This window comes from Acomys minous (genome assembly GCF_964271855.1).
Source record: "Acomys minous genome assembly, chromosome: 5".
Taxonomy (NCBI): Eukaryota; Metazoa; Chordata; class Mammalia; order Rodentia; family Muridae; genus Acomys; species Acomys minous.
In genome coordinates this window covers 120,651,086-120,666,761 of record NC_140494.1, presented here as the reverse complement: position 1 = coordinate 120,666,761, position 15,676 = coordinate 120,651,086, and the positions used below count along the sequence as shown (strand labels likewise).

The following is a 15,676-nucleotide window of genomic DNA, read 5'->3' as shown; positions in this document are numbered from 1 at the left end:
CCACCATGCAGCGAAGCTCCACTGTGCCCACCTGCTTCCCCTGATGTTCTGCTGCCCGGCCCTGCAATTTGTTCCAACCCCCGTCCCCACCCCACCCCCATCCAGGGGTCTCCCTGCCACTGCGGCCTGCTTTACCTCATTGGAAACGTCCACCACCAGGTCATCACTCTTGTCCCCATCACTGTCCTATAAGCAAAAGGGACGCCAGACAGCTAATAAGAGCCTGAGTTGACCAATCCCGCCTTGCACCTCAACTCCTTTCCCAGCAAAACCCCAAAGTCCATGCTGGCTGTTTCTGTGCCCTCGGCCTTCTATAAGCAGTACCCCAAGCAGCAACTGATCTTCCTCCTGGGTTCTTTCTAGAACAGCCTCTGGGGCTCTAAGCAGCCTCATTATCATAGTCCTGAGCTTTCTAAAGCCAGAGCCTTCTCCGCAGCTGGGTATTTCGGTGCAGTCATTCAGAAGGCAAGTCTCATCTTCTCACTCCCATCACTCTGGGGTGGGTGACCAGTGTCACTCCACAGTGCAGCTGAGCTTTGTGTGACATGCGCAGAGCCCACAGGGCAGCCAGGAGGAGCCGGGGGCTTGGTCCAAGTCCCTCATCTCAGATCTCACGCCTGTGCAATGGGAAACACACCGCCACGCTCCCACTGGGGTCTCACAGATCAGTGTCATGCTATCTGGTTGTTACAAGCTGTGTCTACGTGCCAGCGGAGGGCTGTGAAGACTGCGAGGCTCACACTGGAGCACACCAGGGCACGTCCCTGGAGCACGGGTGCAGCAGAGAGCTATCTAGGAGAATCTTCGGCTCTCTCCAGATTGCACAGAAGCTAGGACAATTTCCCTGTCCATTTCTCTCCGAATGGCTCACCTGACCACGGGACACGTATGAACCCCCTTCTGGGCCCCGGCACCACTACCAGTCCCTCAGACTCAAGTACTCAACCGTCAGAGCTGAGGCCGTAGCCAGAACACAGCCCTATCCAACGAAACCACATGCCAACCCCTACATACGTATCGGCTTAGGCTATCTTTCTCCTCCGCTTTCCGCTTCTTGGCTTCCATGCTGTAGTCTGCAGAGCCCCGGTGCTTTTCACTGGCCCGAAGGCTTTCTGATGGTGACACAGAATTGTTCTGGAAGAACAGAAATCTGGGGGTCAAAACTCCATGCTGAATGCAATATTACACAGAGCCTCTGAGTCAGCTAAGAGCAGAGGACAGAGGGCCAGGAGGAAGTGATCAGGCACCCTGTGTCTGCAGATCCCAGTCATCCAGTTCCCGGGAGCTTCCCCAAAATACCAACTATTTATCCAATAGTGAACCCTGCAGTGAAGAGACTGCGTCCTGGCCTGAGGCCGGGTCCCAAGAGGGTGAGAGGCACCTGTCGCTCAATGTAGTCAAAGGAAAGATGAGTCTTTTATGTCAGACCTGAGCCACAGACAGGCACACATGCAGAACTTCCATCTAGAGTTCAGCAGTGAAAGAGAGAAAAGTGCGGGGCTACCGACAAAGCCTTAAGCACAGGTGAGCAACTTGAGCCCCTAGGGCTCCTCCACAGTTAAGCCTCTGTCAAACAGATGGGGAGCCAGAGTCATAAAGACACCAAGCCTGCAGGGCCACTAAGCCTTTCCCTTGGAAAGTGAGGAACCCCCACCCCCACCCCAGCCCTCGCTCAACCTCCATGAGGGTGGAGACAAGTCCCAAGTTAGAGCGCAGGGGCCCCATGTGGCTGCAGCCCAAGCTAAGGTCTCCAGGAGAAGGCAGCCCTAAGGAAACTGCGGAGGGTTCATGCTGGGGAGCGCAGCGGGAGTTCTCAGTTCTTCCTCTGCTTTGGAGGCAGGGAGGAGAATCCTTAGGGATGGCAGGCCTGAGACAGAGGACCATTCTCAGCAAGTGTGGAGCAGGGAAGGCTGGAAGCGGGTTACCCCGTGGCTGTGCACAGGGATGGGGAGCCTTTGGCAAGGGCTGTCTGCAAACCTTGAAGGCCTATGTCCACTCCAAGATACTGTCTAAGAACTCTAGCTGTACCTCCACCACCACTCCACCACTGTTTGAATGTGAAATGCTACTTGGTCCCAGCTGATGGCACGGTTTGGGGAGGTCTTGGAACCTTCTGGATATGGGGTCTAGGGAAGGGCAGACATAAAGCCACAGAGGATTATAGCGAGCTCTGATCCATCCCAGCTTCTTACTAACACTGGCCATGATGTAACCAGTTGCCTCACACTCCTGCTCCCCGACTCCGCCCCATCCCCCCCACCCCCACCCCCACCCTGCCACAAGCCATTCCTGTAGCCATAATGGACTGGACCCCCCCCCCCAAAAAAAAACCATGAGCTAAACAATCCTTCCTGGCTCCAGGTATTTTTATCACAGTGATAAGGAAAGTAGCTGGTAAACCTGTCCACGCCCAGCCTGACACTAAGGTCAGGAGTGACTGAACGCAAAAGAGGCTCCCGGTCTAGCTATAGGGAAGAGCAGCCACAAGGCCACAGATGGAGGGACACTAAAGACGCATGGTGGGGTCATATGGGAACACAGAGCAAGATCTGCTCACAACGAAGGACACTGAGGGCAAGGCAAGTAGGGTAATCATTCACTTCTCCTTTCCTCGTTTTACCAGAGGCCAATAGTGGCCCAGGGGTGGGGTTCACTGGGAGGGAATGGGGGTGGCTAGCAAGCAGGTGGATGGGTTTGGGGGAATGGTGCGGGAGGGAGCCAGCCGCAGAACTTAATTTCCTTTCCTAAGCCGGTTTTCTGGGCAGCCCTTCCCTGCCAAGTTTCTGCCTGAAGCAAATTAAAATGGCAGAGTTATCAAGCCTTGAAGAAAAAAAATGGAGGTTATAATGGAACTGCAGCTCAACCTTCCCCGCAGCCGGGCGAGCGGCGGTGATGCGCGCACAGCCGCAATTCAATTAGCTGCTGCAAGCACAGGCAGAAAAAAAAAATCACCGTCATTTCATTTCATTTCCTCTGATGGTGGCGGCCACCCCGTACTAAGCAGAAATGCTTCCAGCCCCTCAGGCTGGCTGCCCCTGCGCGCGGGTGGGTGATGGAGAGGAGGGAGGGGACAGGGTGGCTGCTCGTGTTTCTCCTTGCGACCCAGTGCTAGAACAGGGAACTCTTTCTTCTCATGCAGTCAGGCTGAAAACCCTGCCGCTACCGGGAGAGTCATGTCAGGCATTTAGCGGCATCGATCCAGCCCGCCTCTGGTTGGCAGGCGGCCAAAAAACTAAGTATTTTTTATTGCTTCAGCTAGGCAAGGAAATATGAATGAAGCTACCTCTAATTGGACTCCAGACTAACCCCTCTGGGACAGCTTCCAGCCTGTCCACCCGGCCCCCTCCCCTCTCTGACACAGCCTTGTCCTTCCTGCTGGAGGCCTGGACTGTTGACAACCTGTTTTCCTGAGGCTGATTGTTTCAATCTCCACCATCCAACGCCATGGCTGTAAGGATGCAGCCCTCACAGTGCCCCCGCCCCCCGTACCCACTCTGAGCTGCCCAGCTCTAGGATGACATGGGATTCATCCCAGTTCATTCTCCAGCCGCTGTGCTGAGCCCGCCAAGCTTGGATGCCAGGGAGCATTATGGGGTGAAGGGCTAAGCGCATGGGGGTCCCCCTCTGGGTTTCCAGCAGAAATCTTTCAACAGGGGCACAAAGCCAAAAAGCGAAAAGGTATGAAGAAGAGGGTGCTGGAGCTTCAAATACCCAATTCCTGGGAAAGGCCCCTGTTCACCAAGTAACAAGTCCGTTACGAGGGGTTGTCCTAGCAAGGCTGAGAGGCTGTGTGGGCAGGAAGTAATTCCCATGGGGAATTACTCAAGGGAATCTGAGGCTCAGAGGTCAAGACACAACATCTCATAAAGCTAAGACCGGAAGTGGGTGGGGCGGGGGGAGCACGACACAGACAGACATCCCTGTCCCAGCCCTACTTCTACATGGGCAAACTGCCTCTCTAAAAAAAAAAAAAAAAATGCTACCGTTTAAGGATCAACACCAAAGCAATCAACATGGATTTTCGGCTTTAATCATTTCTTTCTTCTGTGCCTAAGCCATTCCTGAGCACAAGCGGAGACCTGGATTTCTGAGCACGTAGGCAGGGGCAAGAAGAGACTGATTCACACTAATGGGAGGCTTCAAAACAGTCTGGGCGGAGGGAGGGATGGGAGACAAGGCAGGTCAGGCTGAGGAGGCTGCTGCCTGGACGGCTAGTTAACGGCCTGACATTCCAAGTCCTACTTAACGTGAGGCAATAACGAAAGCCATCCTAGCAGATTAAGACGGTCCCGGATACAAGCATGGCGATGAGGAATAAAATAGCTCTGCTAATCACTGGAGGATTTTTTTTTTTTTATCCAGACTCCACTGCGCTTATTCAGAGGGCTTATTCACTTGAAACAGAACCTCGGAGCCTCAGTGTGATCAGAAAGATTTACAGCAAATCTCTGAGCTGGCAGACACGCAGACGGCCTGGCCTTAATGCCTGCTTGCTAGCACGTTCTTAAACTGAGTAGAAGTGCAGAGCACGGAGAAACCTCAGGCATTTGAAGGAAGGAGGGTTCGGATTATGCTGGAAGGAGGCATCTAACACACAGGTTGATGAACCATGGGCCAGCGTCGGGGGCATACCAGAGTTTGAAGTCCTGAGCTCAGCCCAATTTCTCCAAAAAGCCCCTTGGGAGATGTAGGGCCATGGACTGAGGGCTTCAGCTGACCACTTCTGTAAAGGGGACTTCGAGGCCACTAAGGCAAGCACCTAGAGGTAGCAAGCTTATCTAACTGAAGGTCAGTAACCCCACCATTAAGAGACAGTAACTATCCCTAGAGCTGGATGGAGAAACTGTCACCCACACATCAGCCCTGAAGCCAGGTTTTCTAGCTGTGGGCACACATACACAAATGCTAAATAAATCCCCAGTTTCCACCCACAGAGCAGAAGGGGGGAACTGGGGTGAGCTATGGGCAGCACAGGCTACTTGCCAGGCCTATAGTGCTCAGAGCAAGCCTCCAGACAGGCCCACTCTCCACCCATACCCACGCCCCCTACACCAAGACCCAGAGCACCCATACTTACCGCACTGGACTCTCTCTCTGTGGGGCAGGAAGGCCAGGGCAAAAGGATCAGGACCCCAAAGGAAAAAGAAACAAAAGAAAAAAAAAATAAGGGTAAGGGTCACTCTCAGTCCAGTTTTGCCTGATTTGTTAAAGCTACCTCTTTTTTGTTTGTTTGTTTTTTGTTTTTTTTTGAGAGAGGGTTTTTCTGTGTAGACTTGGCTGTCCTAGACTCACTTCGTAGACCAGGCTGACCTCCAACTCAGTGATCCGCCTGCCTCTGCCTCCTAAGTGCTGGGATTAAAGGCCTGCGTCACCACGCCCAGCTAAAGCTACCTCTTACTGGTTAGTCTGACACTGGGCCCCTGGGTGCAGCAAAGGCAGGTCCCTTATTCGACAGTTCTCACTGGAAACCGGGCATCCCAATTCTAGTTCCAGTGGATCCCTCCCACCAGTCCCCAGGCTGGCCTGGAACTCTGGCCATTAGCCTGCTTCTCCCTTGATTTGCTTTTTACTGTTCTTTCTAGAATCACAAGCGGGAGCTAGGAGCTGGGGAGGTTATTGCTTTAAAAAATATAGTGGGGTTTGGAAATGACTTTTACTGTTTTGTTTCTTAACACCATTATGTTTCTTTGCCAAAAAAGCCCCCAGAAGCTTAGGCCTCTGGTTATACCAGTTCAGCTAAGCAACAGCTCCCATTGTCCTCCCCTCTGTCAAGAAGGGACAAAACAGTTGGCCTCTGGCTCCTAGGATACAGCATGGACTAGGGGTCACTCCTCGTGCAAACAGGAACTGCAGCATCTCCACGCACTAAGGACTCAACAGATGGATCCACGTCTCAGCTAACTCCAGACTCCAGGTGACAGCACCTGCAGGTCCACTCACGGCGTGTTGGCCAGCCCCGCCCCGCTCTGCCCACCGCAGCCCACCCAGAGCCACACCTCTGTGATCCAGTTCATGGTGGGTCTTCTCATCCTTCACCGCCAAGTGGGCTTGGCTGCCCAGGGCACCGAGTGCCAGCAGCCCGGAGCTGCTTCCTGTCACTGGGGGGATCCCAGGAGGTTGGAGGCCTGACGGGTGGGGTGGCAGCTGGACCGGGGGACCATGGGTGGCATGGGAGAGGTGCTGTGCCTGGAGTTGCTGCTGCTGCAATGAATTTGGTGGTAAGTGATGACAGGTCGGAACAGGGCAGAGGATGGGCCACCTCTGCCCCTCCCCCTCGCTCCTCCATTGGGAAGCAAGAGGGGAAATATCCCCTCCCCAAAACTTGCCCCCTCATCCCACATGCTCCTCTTGCTCAATAAAATCTGTTAATGGACTGCAACGCAGAAGACTTAGGTCATCAAGTGCCATTCCCCCCACCCCCACCCCCGCAGCCCCAGTTTCAGAACAGAGTTTCTCATGCCTGTTTCCAATCCCAAGATAAATAATGCATGCACGTAAAACCCGCACGGTCACTAGAGCTTCCTTTCGCTAGAGAGGAATCCATTTTTAAAGCTCGCAGCTCATGCGTACATGCCTTCAATGCCAGCAGCCAGAGCCTCCCACCCAGAAGCTGGAACCTGAGGGAAACCTCTCTGCTTGGGGTTCTGAAGAAGCCGAAGCCTGGCTCTTAAGTCGGGACAGAGGAGGCCAGAGCAGAGAAGAATCAGGACCAGTGGGATGGAAGCCATCAGAGCAGACAGAACCCAGGACTGACTGGGAAGAGCAGAGCCTTTGAAACAGGATGGGCCGGGATGCTGGTCCTGATTCTGACAATGCCTGCATGGCTGGTGGGCAGGGACTTCAACTCCCTAAGCCTCAAATTTCCTTGTCTGCATTAAGCAGCACCTACTGCAGGGGAGCACGGTGAGGTAACGTGGGCTTGGGCACGCAGCCACTGCTCAACGGGCTTTATGGCAGTCCCTGGCATGTCTACAGGGCACTCACAGGGCTGGCCTACTGTTCTAACAACCTCAGTACTCCCAGGCGCACGCAGTAACAGCCACTCTCCCGTTCCTCCCCACACCTAACCCAGGACTTGGCTGCCTGACACCCCGTCACACTGCCAACCTCAAGGCTCTCCACCCCACTCTGCTCCCATGCCCAAGTTCCTAGTTCAGAGGCTTCCATGCTCCCCCAGCAGCCAAGACAGAGTGCCCCCTTATTCATAAGACTGCCAAGAACCACTGGCATTGTGACACAGGCTATACCAAATATTCCTCGGATGTGGAAAGATTTCTTGAGACTGGCTGGGGCATTGGGTATGCTTTTGTCTCCATCCACGCACACATCTCTCCTCTCAACTAGCACAAGAGGAAGGACCAGTGCCACCTGTATGTATACACATATCCCTGGGCGCTATCCAAATATATCCTGTGGTTCTGACAGTGACCTAGCAAAGGAAGGGCTGTGTCCACTTTACAGGCAGCAAACTGATGCAGGGGCACGGGAGTGGGCAGCTCAAGTCCCATTATTCTTAATATTTCTTTTTTGGGGGGGGCAGGGGGTTAGAGACAGGGTTTCTCTGTGTAGCCTTGGCTGTCCTCGAACTCACAGCCGTCCACCTGCCTCTGCCTCCCTGAGTGTTGGGATTAAAGGCGTGTACCACCACGCCCAGCTGGGATTTGGATTCTTATCTGTCAACCACTAATATCCTCTACAGAGTGTTCCAAAGAATCTCAAAGTAAGAGAAAAGAGATACAGCAAAGATGTAATAAGCCAAGGCATGGTGACCATGGGCTGACAGAGCGTGCCCCTGTCACTATAAAACAGGAGCTCTCAAAATCAACAGAGGAATCCTTACAGACATCTGGCCAAGGATTAAAAGCTTCTACCCTCCCCTCAACCGAGCTACAAACTGCTGACCTAACCTTCCCTCCAAGTTAAAGATGCTTTGGCAGTCTTATACCTCTGGTGTCAGAGCCTCCATCTCTTGGCTCTGTCTGTAGGGTTGGTACCCACAGTTATTGCCCTGGACCAGAGGACCTGAAATGAACCTGCACTGCTAGGCATCTGTGTAAGCTTTTGGTTGGCCACTGGTCCTAGAGGGCCGTGACCCACACTGCCAGACTGAGGTAAGGGAGCTGCTGGAGCAGAGTTACAGGTGTGCCAGGCAGACCTCCAGCCCTCTCAGCTAAGACTGGACTGCTGTCAGATGGGAGCTAAACACCTCCTCCAGCTTCCCTTTTAAAGAAAAAAGGTATTTTAACATCTTATTACAAAAATAACACAGGCTTACTGTAAGAAAAATTTTTTAAAGACTTAAGTTTTGTTCTTTTTTAAGTCCCCCCATACATCCCACCCTCACAAGACGCCACGGTCAGTTTCTCTGGAATCTAGATTTTCAGATCTACAATTTTTTCCATGCAATTCTCCACAAATGAGCTCTTGTTGACCACAGTTACATGACCTGATTTAAAAAGTGTTCTGAGGGGGGAAAAAGAAAAAAAAAAAAGCTTTCCCTTTGAATGACTATTTAGTATTCCATAGCGTGGCTGGACCATACAGCCTCATCTAGATGCCCTGTTACAAAGCCTCTTCACTGGAGGCCCCGTTGCTTTTAAACCCCTTGCTGGGAAGCCCTTTAATTCTACTGGTGATAATTACTTAATAAGACCCCAGAAAGTAAGGACTTGGGTCCTTAATCCACACTGCACAGTGTGGAGGAACAGGCAAGACAAGGCGCCTGAAGGAAACAACGGGGTGAGGGGTGGGGTGGGGTGGGGTTGCTGGCTGCAGACATGCGAGACTGTGAGGACTAATACTGTGGGTCTTTGAAAGATGGGGCCAAACACCTGAACTCTCACCCTTCCTGGTGAGGTCTCCTCTTCCACCCAATTTTCTCCACTCCCCAGAGCCCAGTCCAAACAGACTGCCTGCCCACTCTTCCTTTCCCAGTTTTGGGAACTCAGACCCTGGGGCCAGGCAGAGCAGCTGGAGGTGGGGACTTCCAGCTCCATCCTTCATCAGCGATGAGTACCCAGACAAGACACTTGACCTCTCTGGGCCCCAGTTTCCTTGTTTGCAAAATGGACGTCGAAATGAAGCTCACCCTTGGACTGTGCAAAACTCACATTATTCCATGTGCAAGCAAAGTAGGGAGGAGCAAGCAGCCTGGGCAAACGGGTACAATCATCACAGTTGCCTTTAAGCAACTTATGAGCTATAGGAAGACAAGGCTGTCACGTTATCCGTCCAGCACCTCCGACAGTCCTGGTGCATCCCTCTAGCCATCCTCTGGGTGAGTAAGTGATATACTGGAGGCTAGCAGCAGAGAAGCAGAGTTTTATCCAAAGGTGGCTGAAGCAGCCTTGGAGGCCAAGTGAGAGGCGGTGGCTGGAACAGCAGTATTAGTGAGGTTACACGGGAGTCCGGCTCGCCTCCCCAATAACCACTGGTAAATCCACAGCAGAAGCTTGTGACAAAGGCAGTGGCAGCTACTCAGCCAATGTGACTAGTTCCCAAGACTGTCACGGTGCTCCTCAGCCTCAGTGTCTCAGCAAGGAGTGTCCTCTGCAACGGAGGTAAGGAAGATTCCACACAAAATGGGTGTTTCTCATCTTCAAGAAGACGAGCTCCGCACAGCCAGAAAACATCTCCATAATCTCCTTGGGGTGGCCTGAAGGTGCCATGGAGGCCGACACAGAAGACTGCACAGAGTGTCGGAAGAAGCAAGCTGTAAATTCTCCCAGCAAGGTGAGAAGAGACGCAAATGGGTGCTAGTGCTCTTTGGGTGGAGGGTCCGTCAGCAGTGGTCTTGGGGGCAATTCAGAGTGAAGCCAAGTTTTCTCCTCGATGGGGCCAGGCGCAGCTGGCAATGATCTGACCGGAGGGAAGAAGCAGGAACACAGCCGGTGACACTTCCTTCAGCAGGCAAACAGGATGCAGCCACCCTCGGGCTATGTTTTTGTCCTTTGCATACTGTCCCCTGGCTTCAGAGCGCAGAATACTCAAATATGGTTTTAGTCTGAGAGGTAGGGTCGCAATCCTTTCAACTGGAAGCTTTCTCAATGGTAGAGAAATGTCACCAACGGCACGGTCTAGGGCCATCTGCCTCCATGTTTTACTGTTCCTCCTAATACTGGGTGGCTGTCCTCCATGTGTGAAAAGAAAGGAAGCCTGGGGTTGGCCCTTCTGCCCTTAACCCCCAGAGGGCTGAGAAACCCAGGACCAAGCACACTCCTGAACACCCACTTCTCATTTCATGACAACACACCAACTCATCAGAGCTCATGCCCCGGTGGTGCTTCCTGTGCCCTCCATCCCTGAGTGCCTAGCGCCCATGGTCTGGGACTGGCAGGCACGGCTGACAGCAGAGCTTGCTTGAAGAGCATGTGTAACCGGATTACACACCTCACGCTTCATGCCTCTGCTGGCTGATTAGATGCTTCAGTTCTGAGGTTCATAATTTGGGTTACACTCAGGGAAAGCTGTCTAACCGCTTCAAGCCCAGAGCCAAATAGGCCAAGCGCTGCATCAGGGGAAGCAGGCAGGGTCCCGGGAAGACAGAGGATAACTCCACCCCAAAAGAGGGGGAAAGCAGTCTCTCAAACAGCCCAGTGGGTACCCAGGGCTTCCTATACACAAGCTTCTGGGCTTGGGAGCAGTTTTTAGAGGCAACAGTGAGAGACAACCAAGCAACTCCACTAAGCAACAGAAATCTGAGCACCAGGATCCCAACTTAGAGTTCGGCTGTTTCACCTCAGCCTCTGGGCTAAAGAAGCTGATGCTCAGGCAGAGCCTCTCCACCATCGAGTCCCTGCGTCTAAAATTCCACCGCCGGCCTCCTGCCCAGCCATCTCACTCGGTCTCCGGGAGCCCTTGAGACAGCTTCACGCATCTTCGCATAGTCTGGAACAAGCTACATGCCTCCCCCTTCCCTTCCCTCTTAAGAAAAAAATACCAAGCCAATATTTCACAAACCACCCTCTGAATAATTCTCCAGGCAATCCAGAACAGTCAGCCAAGAGCCCACTACCTCCTAGACAACAGCCTTGGCCCACACAGGACCTGGGCAGAGCCAAACTCTGGAAGGAGACTCCATCTCTAGTCCCACCTCCCCCAAAGAGACATGTGTTCCCAAGGACCAACTGGGAGCCAGTGTGTGTTTGTGGGAGGGGGGATTGGCCAGCAGCCCAGGCCCCTTCACCTGCCCTTCCTTTTGTAACCTTGGGTGTGGCCTGTCATCTCCGAGGAAGACCCCTGGAAGACGTGACCCATGCCCCTGAGTTTGCTAGCAGCCCAGCTAAACGGAGACCTCGGACTCCAACTCCATGTCAGGAGGCCACAACCAGCCAACTGGGGTAGGTGCAGCGCTAGAAACCTTTCTGAGGAAATCACAGACTTGGCGCATGCCCCTGCCTGCGCCCTTATCTCAGCAGGGTAGAGGAACGAGCCCCTCACTGGAGGGCAGTCAAGCACAGCTCCCCCAGAACCCAAGTGCCCCAGCTGTCGGCAATTCCTGCCTTGTGGGGCTCTGTCAGGCGCGCAGCGATTAGAGGGCTGCCTGCCTAATGACAGGGCGACGGCCGCATTCACTCAGAGCCCAAGAAGCAATTACCTTGAAAATGGGGGTCACAGGCCCCACTCGTGGGCTTTAATTGAATTCCGATATCTGCCTAGGGCCGCCTTGACCTAACTTGTAGCTTCCTAAACGCTACTTAAAGGAACTGGAGCCAATCCAGCCGTGTGCTTCTCAATATTACTCTTAAAAAAAAAAAAAGTATCTTCATATGTGGATTTTAATTCCAAAGAGTGAGAGGAGAAGGGAGCAGACTATAGCCCCTATAGACTGGTGGAAGAACTTGCCCTGGAGACTTTAAGGAAAGGCCTGGAAGGGAATGCAGACAAGGAGCCAGATGAGAAAGACTTGTAAAGACAACGTGGGGCCTGTATCCCACCTGTAACTCCCTGTCCCACCGCTGTAGAATGCGGGCCATGCTCAGGGGTAGTCTCAGGTTGGCTTGACTGCTAAATCTCCGTGAAATCATGGCGCGGGACTAAGCCAGTGGTTCTCAGCCAGAGAACCTTTGGCCCACATAGACACAGGCAACATTTTGGGTGCGCAGGTATGGGGGTGGATGGCTATTATACCCAGTGGGTACAGAGCAAAGTTGTTGCTGAGTATCCAAAAATGCACAGGGAAACAAAGAATTATTATCTGGTCCCAAATCTCAAGAGTGCCAGACCCTGACTTTTTTGTTCCCGTGAACACCACCTGCAACCCTGCCCCGACTGCTTAGCAAATCCTAATTAAACTCAGTTTAAAAAAAAAAAAAAAAAGACTTTTGGAAAGAAGGGTTTCAAAGGGAGTGGGAAGACACAAGTGAACAATGGGGGAAGAGCCGTGGCTGGGTCAGTGGGTAAAAATGCTTCCTGCCAAGCCCAACAACCTGAGTTTGATTATGGGGTGCCCACACGGTGGAAGGAGACAACTGGCTCCCGTGTATCATTTTCTCACAGCAACACGTGTGCTATGGCATGTATGACCACACACAAGTTCATAAAAAACGTAAAGCAATACTTTTTCAGAAGAGGGCAGTGGGGGTGACTAGGGATCAACCTGCACTGTATGTATGATTTAAAAAAAAAATTATCAGAGAACAAAGTTATAAACTATTTCTTAAAGAGAACCCCTGAGCCAGACGATCACGAAAGACACTCCAAGCTCTAAAGCGTCATGGCTTCTCGCCCCAGGGTGCTGCCTCCCAGCACCAAGCTTTGTGCTCCTCCCACACAGCAGGCAGGGTTTCCTCTCCTCTGAGCACCAAGGATCAATGGAGGACTAAGCCCTCCTCAGACCCCAGGAGCTCCCACAGGGACTAACACCAGATGAAACGCATTAAACTGCCTTTGCCGAAGGACTCAGTAACCACACGTCCTGACAATCCTGAAGGGTCTGTATCCACACATGTCCCTTGCCACACTGACAGCTGGGAAGGTCTAGAACGGTGACCTAGCCCACCCTCTCCTTTCTCTCCACAGAGGGCCCCACCGAGTACTATGGGATGTGTGCTGCTGTGCTGGGGATGAGATGGGGCGTCTAGAAGGTTCCATCCAGGTGTACAGCTGACAGCCATGCAGCCCAGCACAGGGAGTAGCAAGACCCCAACCCGATACTGTCACAGCAAGGTGCACATAAATCAACAGCAGAGATGGTTCTGACCCCAGGAGGCCAAAGAAGGGCAGCCTTGCCTGGGAGAGGGCAGAGGGGAGGCAGCAGCCAGGTACTAATCAGTACCTTCTGGAAGTCAGGGATGCCAGGGGATGTGGAAGCTAAGAAAGGGGCAGGTGGACTCAAGGTGTGTCTGGTATTTCTTTAGTTTGGGGGCAAGGAGACAATGTGGTAAATAAAGCCACTGTGTAAAGAGCCCCAATGGATCCAAGTTGCCTAGGGAAGCCGTGGGCCCTGGGGCTGCCATTCTTTGAGAGCACCTAAGGTCAGAGTTCATCTCTGGTCATGGTAAATGAGAGGAATAAAAGGGCTATACACACGGTGAGAGGCAGATTGGGGAGTCCACGTACCCCGATGATGGCGTTCAGCTCCGTCATGGTGACCTGCTTGGCGCGGTCCACCGCCTGCGCCACTTGCTGCTGATGCTGAGGGCGGAAATAAAGTAAGATCAAGATGTGGCCACCCTTGCTATCCTCCACCACAGGGCACCAGGAGTCTCTCAGGACCCGTCCTCAGAAGATAAAGAGACCCACTCAACAGTCCCAGGACACAGGACAAGGGTGATTAGTGATGCCAGGCTCTTCTGAGTCTTCCCAGGGAGCATATACTACTTCTAGGGAAAATAGAGATAAGTACCAAAGACAGCTACTGCACCATGATCTCCTCAGCCTCACAGAGAAAAAGCTTTGCTCTGTGCAGTATGAACGTAAGCCAAGTGTTACATACTGTAGTGGCTATTTTCTAGGCATGGTACCATTACTGTAATCACACAGGACACTGTATTTCAGGACACGTACCTATAGTGGTTAGTGGTAAATAGAACATATGGGATTTACATTCCCAGGGCTGAGAAGAAACGTGTATCTGACCTATGGCTACCAAAAGAAAGCGCAAGGAGAAAGAGAAAGTGAAAAGTGAATTCTAACATGGTCTTGGGACTTCTGAATGCAATGACCTGTTGGTGTAGACTCAAAATGGTCACAGGCACTTCATCCTGGTGTTGGGAAGCCTTTGTACTTTCCACTAAGTTTTGCCTGCCAAACCTAAATCTGCTCTTTAAAAACTGAAGTCTACTATTACAAATTACATTTCGTAATTCCCCGAAGCCATGAGGTAGCATCAGTCATATCTAATTCTTAGATTTACTTAGTCAGACCCTGATTACTATCTCAGGGCCAGAACTCCACCGGGGAGCTGATATGGTCCCAGCAACCAAGGGGAGTGAAGGATGGGTCCTGGTCTTGCCTGATTGGAGTGGGATCTGATGGGATGGAAACAGGGCCAATGAGGTCAGCCCAGTACTTCTGGCACCTCAGTGGAGATACTTCCCTCAAAATGCTTCAGAGCCCAGCCCTGGCCGCACTGGGCTGCCCTGGGCAGAAGAGGAGGAAGGAGAAGAAGGTCTTACCTCTTGTGACAGGAAAGGCATGATCTGGGCGAGAATCGTGTTCAATCTCTTGGCGATCTCTGTCTATAAAGGAAAAGAGGCCACAAATCAAGTCACTGAAACACTGAGGCACTCTATCTATCTATATCTATCTATCACTCTATCACTCTATCTATACACACACACACACATACACACACACTCACACACACACACTCACACACATACACACTCACACACGCTCTCTCACACACACACACACATACATACACACACTCACACACACACGCTCACACACACACACTCACACACACACACATACTCACACACACACATACACACACACACACACACTCACACACTCAGCCGCTCACCGTTAGCTCCATGATCACGTATTGGAAATCTCCCATTTCACAGGGGAGGTGGTTTGTGAGAGAACTGTGCTGCTTAATGATGCTCCAAACTGGAGAGGTCAAAGGCAAGAGAGCCCTTGGGCATCGTGGAGTGAACGGCTCTCCCAGGGCCAGCCTCACACACGGTGGTATGTGGCTCCCTCATCCTCCGCTCACCCTTCCTTCTAGCCCTTGCAGAACAATCTGAAACCACACCAGTAAGCCTTCCATGTTAGGGCCTTGCCTAAGAATGGGACCCAGAGGTCCCCTACACCCTCATACAGGCTGCTCACAAACATGTTTAAATTACCAAGATCTCAGAGCTCAGATCGAGTGCTAAATGGTTAACTGGGCCCGACAGGAAGGCCTGGGATGCTGACAGACAACTCTTGGAATTGGCTTTCTTATCTTGTCTGAACCCTGAGCAGCAAGGACTAAGGTCTCGGAGCGGCCTTCAAAGCTTCCATCAGCACAAGGCAATCTTCCCGACAAAACCCTGACAAGAGCCTTTTAAAAGCCTGTGATCATCTGCATGTCAAATGATTCCGCATGTGAAGTCTAGTGTGCCACAGATGAAAAACAAGGCCCTCTGAAGCCTCACCAACAGATGCTGGCCTTGGGGAGTTCCTGGGGCCAGCACCCTTTCCATCTCTGGGCACTAAATGGATGTCTCTGGTTTGTGGAGAG

The 15,676-nt window shown here is 52.3% G+C and overlaps 1 protein-coding gene across 12 annotated transcripts in view; it reads right to left on the bottom strand.

Annotated features, from left to right (window-relative positions):
- Positions 1–15,676, bottom strand: part of TLE3 (TLE family member 3, transcriptional corepressor) — a 46,487-nt gene that overhangs the window by 10,257 nt on the left and 20,554 nt on the right. For 4 of the 12 annotated variants that reach the window (XM_084783408.1, XM_084783402.1, XM_084783409.1 and 1 more), the window contains exons 5-10: positions 14,619–14,681; positions 13,531–13,635; positions 5,997–6,201; positions 5,078–5,094; positions 1,015–1,134; positions 136–186 (exon numbers count right to left, since the gene is read on the bottom strand). In XM_084783408.1, coding sequence (XP_084639534.1) covers positions 136–186; positions 1,015–1,134; positions 5,078–5,094; positions 5,997–6,201; positions 13,531–13,635; positions 14,619–14,681 — 561 coding nt within the window. The remainder of the gene's footprint in view (positions 1–135; positions 187–1,014; positions 1,135–5,077; positions 5,095–5,996; positions 6,202–13,530; positions 13,636–14,618; positions 14,682–15,676) is intronic. The other 8 variants (XM_084783413.1, XM_084783410.1, XM_084783403.1 and 5 more) reach the window with 3 other exon arrangements.